General features: G+C 48.7%; 1 protein-coding gene across 5 annotated transcripts in view; it reads left to right on the top strand.

Moving 5' to 3' along the window:
- The first annotated feature begins 236 nt into the window (after positions 1-236).
- DCLK2 (doublecortin like kinase 2) overlaps positions 237-7,659 on the top strand; it is a 58,535-nt gene continuing 51,112 nt past the window's right edge. For 3 of the 5 annotated variants that reach the window (XR_010990793.1, XM_068165766.1, XM_068165767.1), the window contains exon 1: positions 238-1,203. Coding sequence is in view for 3 of the 5 variants with exons in the window: in XM_068165766.1 (XP_068021867.1) it covers positions 792-1,203 (412 nt within the window). In the remaining 2 variants the exon portion in view is untranslated. Of the gene's footprint in view, positions 1,204-7,659 lie in introns of all 5 variants that reach the window. The other 2 variants (XR_010990794.1, XM_068165765.1) reach the window with 2 other exon arrangements.

Here is a 7,659-nt window from a genome sequence, read left to right as displayed (position 1 = left end):
CCTGCACACGACGTATCCCGGCGCCCTACCGGGGAGCCGCCGGGTCCCCAGCACAGCTCCCCCTCCTCACCCCCCCCCTCCCCGCGGCGGCTGAGGGACGGCGATGCCCACACCGCCTCCAGCCGAGCTGGCACCGCCTCCGCCCCTCCTCGCTGCCGCCCGCCCCCCGCTCGAGCGCCGGCCGCGGCTCGCTCCTCCCGCCGGAGCCGCTGCGGCTGTTTGCTGGCTGAGCCGCCGGGCGCTGCCCGCGCCCTTGCCCGCCGCGAGGCTGCGCCGCTGCCCGGGCTGGCCGGCGGCCCTTGACGCCGCAGCGATCCCGGTGCCCCCGCGCCGCGATCAGAGCCGGAGCCGGCCGGGGGCTGGCGGAATAGACGCTCCGTGCTCCGCGCCTGTCTCCGGCTGAGCCAGCAGGGAAGGGGCTGAGGTCCGCCGCATTGTGCGAGCCTGCATGGGCACGGCGTGGGGGCGCGGCCGTGGGGCTCCCCCGAGCCTGCCGCCTGCCGCCGTGCCGGAGCCCCCTCCCCGGCACCGCTTGTAGCCGAGAGCCGCCGAACTGAGGCATGAGGGATGCTTTCGTGCGCGCCTGCGGGCGGAGCAGCGGCTAACGGCGGAGCTAGCGGCGGCCGGAGCCGCGATTGCGGGGCAGGTCACCCGCGGCTCTCCCGGCCAGCGGGGCCGGACGCGATGCTGAATTAGACGGCCGGAGCCTTTGCAAGCGTCAGGGCGAGGCTCGGCAGCTCGCAGCAGGCCCAGGTCCCAGCCCAGCGGGGAGGGCGCGCAGGCAGCTGCTGATGGCGAGCAGCCGGAGCATCGAGCTGGAGCACTTCGAGGAGCGGGACAAGCGGCAGCAGCGCGCCGGGCCGCGCCGCGGCGGGGGCAGCGGCGGCGGCGCAGGGCCGCGGGGTAACGGACTGATCCCCAGCCCCGCGCACAGCGCGCACTGCAGCCTCTACCGGACGCGGACTCTGCAGGCGCTCAGCTCGGAGAAGAAAGCCCGGAAAGCACGCTTCTACCGCAACGGGGACAGGTACTTCAAGGGTTTGGTGTATGCCATCTCCACCGACCGCTTCCGCTCCTTCGATGCTCTCCTGGTTGAGCTCACCCGGTCCCTGTCGGACAATGTCAATTTGCCCCAGGGTGTCCGCACAATCTACACCATCGATGGCAGCAAGAAGCTCACCAGCCTGGATGAGGTGCTGGAAGGTAAGGAGTCTTTGGCGGGTCAGGGGCAAGCAGGGAGGGTTGTGCCCTGGCATGTTGGGGTCCGGCAGGAGGTGGCATGAGGCAGGCGATGGGCTACAGGCTGGCCCTGCGGGGGCCTCTTCACTTGCTGCTACAAGAGCAACGAACGTGGTGAAGGGTCTGGAGGACAGGTCTGGTGGGGAGCGGCTGGGGGAGCTGGGGGTGTTTAGCCTGGAGAAAATGAGCCTGAGCGGAGACCTCATTGCTCTCTACAACTCCCTGAAAGGAGGCTGGAGTGAGGTGGGGGTTGGTCTGTTCTCCCTAGTAACAAGTGACAGGACAAGAGGAAATGGCCTCAAGTTGCACCAGGGGAGGTTTAGGTTGGATATTAGAAAAAAACTTCTTCCCTGAGAGGGTTGTCAAAGACTGGCACAAGCTGCCCAGGGAGGTGGCTGAATCCCCATCCCTGGGGATGTTTCAAAGAGGCAGAGATGTGGTGCTGAAGGACATGGTTTGGCACCAGCCTTACAGCTTTTGAGAGTGGTTGGACTTGAAGGTCTCTTCCAAACAGAACAATTCTATGATTCTATTCTGTGATTCCATCATCAATGCTGAGGGGTTGCCTTGCTGAAAATCATCAGCTGTGGAGCCCTGCAGGTGTGTGGCTCAGGGCTGCCTGCTGCTGTGAGATGCAATAGTTCTCATTTTACGACTGTGGGCTGTCTGTCCCATCAGCTGGACAAGAGCTGTCTGCACCTGTGGGGTTGCCTCTAGTGGTGGTTAAATAGCAGATAACTCTTTTCATCTACAAGTTCTTGGCTACCTTTCAGTCATCACCATTTGTAAAAAAGGGAAATGCTGTGGTTTAGTTCTCTAACAGTTGTTACCCTGTCACTGATGACTCAACAGTGGCTTTAACTTTCAGAGAGAGACTCTGTGCTGTGAAAAGGGAGCTTTATACCATACCAGTTACTAAAGCAAACTGCTGTAAAGTCCTGTTTTCAGCTGCGACCAGAATCCATACTCATAGAGGGAATCACCTACCTTGTCTGACTTCCAAAGGCATTTTATAGCATCCAGTGCATTTCAGAACTGTCCCTAAGTAGCTTTTGATAATAGGACTTAGCTGCTAAGGTCACATAGGCCTTGCAAATCTCAGCAGAGCAGTGCTTGACTATGTCTCAAAATAGGGCCAGAAGTACTTTTTCTGAATGAAAACATGCCAGTTGTTTGTAGAGAACTATCAGAACCGGGAGATGAATTCCCCCGTGTTCTCCCATGATGTCTTAAACCAGAATTTAAACAGCATTGCACAACCCAGCCTTTCAGATGTATTGATTATGTTGTGCACGCAGCGAGGCTCATGATCAGTTTACACTTGGTGCTTCTCCTCAGGTACCTAAACTGCTACAGCAGGCTTCCACTCAGTGACTATATGCCAAGTGTAGTTTGTTTGCATTAATGAAGAAGTAGGATTTGCAGATCTTTTAATTCCTCCTCATTTTTAGGCTTTGATTTGGAAGCTTCTCTTTTCAAAGCAGTGCTGAATCTCCCCTGGAGAGTTTGATGAGTGAGGGAGCCTGAAAGTGCCAGTAAAGGCACTGGGAATTTAGGGCCAGCCACTCCAGAACCTAAGGGAGGAAGAGAGAGACCACAGGATTTGCTGCATTAAGGGGGAATCACTGAAAAACAAAAAAAGATGTGCATGAAAGTTCTCTTTATAATAGTAACACACAGTGCCTGAGGACTTTCCCCATCACATGGTCTACCATAGGACTGCTCTGCAGTCAAAACAGACTGCTCTGCGGACAAAACAGAGGACATGTGAAATGATCGTAGAGTGTCAACCAAAAATGTTTCCATGATTCTCTGGTTAACTGAGAGACAGCTTAAAAAATGCTGAGATGCTGGAGTGGGGATGGTAGAGAAAGGAAATGAAGCAAGCATTGGGTAAAGGAATGGTAACTTAGCGTGCCTTTTGAACTACTGTGGAAGGGATGATCACAGGGCTTTGTGGCTTAGCACAAAGCAAGGACAAGTGACTTGCTTGCCTGCAGTACAAATGCAGTCTGCACTCTCAAAACTCTATTTAAGTTCATAACCGAAAGCAGAAACTTCTCTTTTCAAATAGGCATTGAGTGAGTGACCTTTGTCATCCCTCCTCACTGGGAGAATGAAGCAAAGCAAATGTCACAACTGAAATGCCAGTTCTGTGCATTCTCAGTACAATAAAAGGAGAGGAAAATGGGGTCCAAATTACTTAGTCATCTATCCATGACCAATACAACTCTCAGCAATCTTAAGAAAATCCAACTGGATTAGCATGTTTTCCAGTTAGCATGCCAGAAACTTTGCCAGGGTAAGCCTAACCACCATACAGAGGAAGGCACATGCAAGGGCAGGAAGTAAGCTGCTAACATGTATTGAATCTATCATTCCTTGGAATTATCTGAGCGCTTTGCCAGCTGTTTTGTTCTTGAGGTGCTGAAAGAGGATCTGATTTGTTATTAGTGTCTTCATCTCTTACAGTTCCAGCACAGCAGGTTGAATTTTTGCTCAGAATAAACACTTGCCCACTGGTGATATCCTAAAGCTTGAACTTGGGTAGTAGCAGAAGTAGCTTTGAGTGATGTTTTGTTGTATTGCTTTTCAATTTTCAGCAAGAAAAATAAAATCAAAGAGTTCTTTACTGACATGTGAAGGAGGCATGTGGACTCAGGGGGGTGTGACACCAAGTGGCCCTAACTGTCTTCTGAAAGCTTTGATCCTATCCTGCCTGAGCAAGAGATTGGCCTGGATGATCTCCAGGGGTCCTTCCCAACCTCAGCTGTTCTTTCATTCTGTGGAAGTTTGTAGGAAGCTGTCATCTGCACTTCCTGATTGAAGTCAGTAGAGAGCTAGGAACAATTAGTCATCTGGAAAAGTCCTGGTCATTTTCCCAGCTTTTTAAAAGTGCATGGGGAACTTAATTGCTGCAGATGAGGAGGGAGGGTGACTTACACAGGGTTATTGGAGGTGATGTGAAAGTGAAGCAATTGTTAGAAATTGATGAGGAAGTTAGTTCTGTGAAAGGAAGGAAGAAAAAGGAGATCTAAATAACATCATCGTTCACAAAAGGGGATGTTTTATTTTTAGATCAGTCCTTTCATATATGCTGTAAACATACTGCCCTGGAAATCTGCTTGGCTTTGTATTCTGGAACACAACAAAGGGTCCTTTCCTGTGATTCCTGAACCTAGAAAGTTACTAGCCCTACTGACTCCTCCACCATACTGAATAAGCAACTTTTGACACCCTTGAAATGAGTAAGTTCTACCAAAAGGTGGTGAGGAATGTGAGGTGAGTAGGTGAGGTGCACCTGTCCCTGCCCTATGTGCTTCACAGGGGACCACACACTGAGATACAGAGACTAACAGTTTTCTTTCTCCATGTGTCAGCTGCATCATTCAGTGTGTCATTTAAAAACATGATGGCTTATGTGACTCAGGAGGCAGTAATTAATGCTTGTCAGTTAGTGCTACTTTTTTTATGCACTCTGCACAAGCAGGTCAGAAAACCTCACTGGAAGGCTCTTGTTTCAAGTATCCTGACTCAGGATTTTTAGGTGTTGTGCACAAGTAATTTCTTCCTTACATTACCCATGCCACGGTGTATCCACAATTGGTTTGCAACCTAATGCTAAGGAAAATGAAGTATTTGTAAGTCTTTTTGTACTAGCCTCTGTTTTTAAGGACAAAGAGTCTGAATGTTTCTAGGCTGTTGATGTCCTAAGCTGTGAGCTTCAGTGACAGGAATGAAGACAGGGACGACAGGACTCAATATGAGTGATAGAAATCATCCAACTTTATTGTTCCATGCTTCACTATTTATAGTCTTATGCATAGTTAATTCTGTTCTAATTTAACACATACTATTGGTTTATCTCTAAAAGGTTACATCATTATTTTCACTACTCTGTTTTTTTTTCTACTCAGTCTAATTGCTCTTTTTCCCATATCTTGCCTCCTCCATATCTTGTTTGCCTCTTCTCAGGGGCAGCTTGGTCTTAGCATACCAAGCAATCAGCACTTTTCCACAACTCCTACTCCATTGCTGTATTTTTGACAGAAAGTCCTTCAAGGCCTGAATTGCACAGATGTTCCTGGGACCCATGCCCTCTTGCCCTGAGCCAGTCCTCAACACTTCAACTCACCAAACTTGTGCTGTGAAGAGCCCCAAGATGTCAGGCAGGTCTTTCCTCAAAACTGCACAGAGTTGCAAGTGCTGTAGGTGGGGGATGCAAGAGGACAAGATACATTCTCTTTGCCCATCAGTATTTACAGCTGCATGGCTGAGTCCTCATCCCTGTATTCTTACCCCTCTCCTTATTCCTGTGTCTTGAAAGGTAAGCAAGGCACATTTCCTGTGAATAACAGTATTGAAGAAACAGATTGCAGAACAAAACCTTTGTAGAGGAGTTAAACAAAACAGTATTTCATCAGCTGATGGTCTGTGGCTACTTCTCAGTCACACTGGTCAATGGACTCTTGTTTTCTCTTTTCTCCTCTCTGTTCATCGTCTGTATTTACTGTTGTGAGGGAATGGTAAGTATGATGCTTGGGCTGTTAGCTCTCTGAAACTTGAATCCTTCTACAGCCCCCTTAAACTGGATACACACAGCACATGGACAGTGCTTCTGGAGTTGAATGCAGTACAGGTAAATTATGTAGGGGCAGATAACGTTTCCTTCTTCATAGGCAGTGTTTCAAGTCTTTTGTCTTTCTGTTAATATAATACAGAGAATCAGAAGGAAACTTACTTCCTTTGTTGGTTATATCATGACTCAAAATATCAGAAGATGTTCCTCCTTTTAAAGTGAGCATATGCCTGATTTGAGGAATTTTGGGTGTTAGCAGGATGTCTTTGGGGAAGGATTGACACATTTGGACTGCTTTGGGTGCTGCCATGAAGCACTGGATGGAAGGCACATATGCTCTGGTGAAATTAGGATGCCAGTTTATAGGGAGGTTTCATGCTTCTGCCAAAACTGCTCTGCAGCCCAGTTAAGCTTTCTGCTGCAGAATGGTTTGGCAGGGTTCAGAGTCCCAGCTGTATCCTATGTCTGTATTGCATTTTTTTCTGTATTAAAAAGAAAAAAGTATTGCTTACTGGATCTTTCCACTCCATTAGACTGCAGTTTACTTCTTTAGCCACAAATCTCAAGGTAATACTAGTGGCTGAGTTCTTTCTGAATGACTGAATGCTTTGGATTGGAAGGGACTTCAAAGATTCCAACCCCCTGCCATGGGCAGGGACGCCACCTACTAGACCGGCATGCTCCAGGCCCATCCAACCTGCCTCCCTGTGTCTCACTACCTGTTTGGGGATGAATTTCCTCCTAATGTCTAATCTAAATCCAGCTTATTCCAGTCTGAAGCCATTGCCCCTCATCCTGTTACTACATGTCTATCAAAAGTCCCTCTCCAGCTTTTTGGAGACCCCCATGGAAGTGTTCTTTGTTTCTTGCTCTGTGTATAGGATGTGAAGTTGGTTTATTCCACCAGTGACATGGAGCGTGTGGCTCTGCTCTTAGAACAGCATAAGCTTTTTAAGATCTGGGTAGCTCTTCTGCCTGGACAAATGGTGTGTTCTGTCAGTTTGGAATGCTGCCCTTTCATCCTTCTGGCAATACTCTGCCTCTTGGAGAAGAACTTGGGATGTCATTTTCTGAGACCGAGGATGCAGGTTAGAGAAATAACCCAGAGTTAGAGATGTCCTTCGCCATGGTCTGCATCCTGAGTAGTGCTGCCAGGCATTGAAAGAGTTGTGGCAAACAACAAAGAGCAGTTTGAAAACTGTCCCCTTCTGAAAAAAGGCTGACTGATCTTCAGCCTTATGGCAAGAAATGGAGGAAGGGAACAAATTCCTTAGGTCTGGTGCCATTAAAGGGATTTGATGTAAAGGTGTCTATCACTAGCCTCTGAGAACACTTGGTTATCTGACCTCCCTTTTGTGACTTCAGGAGATACCAGCAGTGCAGGCTTTGAATTAGAAAAGAAATTGAAATGCAGAAGTGTTGATGTTCCTGTGGTCTCAAAGCCTCACTTGTGGCCTCAGTAGGTGCTTGCTGATCTAAACATTGTTGAAGTGAGTAACTCCCAGTAAGCAAATGTCTCCTGCATGGCAAGGATCTCAAAATGCTTGAATTTGACTCTGTTAAAACCTAATCCTCTATAAATAATTAAGAATCATTGATATGTGGGTAGACATCTCAAAGTTTGTATTTGAGGAGTATATAGAGGGGACCTCGCTGGTTTTGTGAGAACATCAGTTGAACTTGATGATCTCAACGGCTCTGTGATTCTGTTTGCTGTAGGAGACTCGATGTCATGTATTGTGAGCTCAGTTAGTATAACTCCTTGCAAAACCATCCTGCAGGCAGAAGTTACCATCCCAAGGAAATGGGGAATATCTTCCTTTACTCTCAGGGTGGGGTTT

This window comes from Melanerpes formicivorus, unplaced genomic scaffold, assembly GCF_026170545.1.
Source record: "Melanerpes formicivorus ecotype bairdi unplaced genomic scaffold, bMelFor1.0.p_v2 SCAF_92, whole genome shotgun sequence".
NCBI lineage: Eukaryota > Metazoa > Chordata > Aves > Piciformes > Picidae > Melanerpes > Melanerpes formicivorus.
The sequence above is the reverse complement of the archived record's forward strand: the minus strand, read 5'-3'. Positions and strand labels throughout refer to the sequence as shown.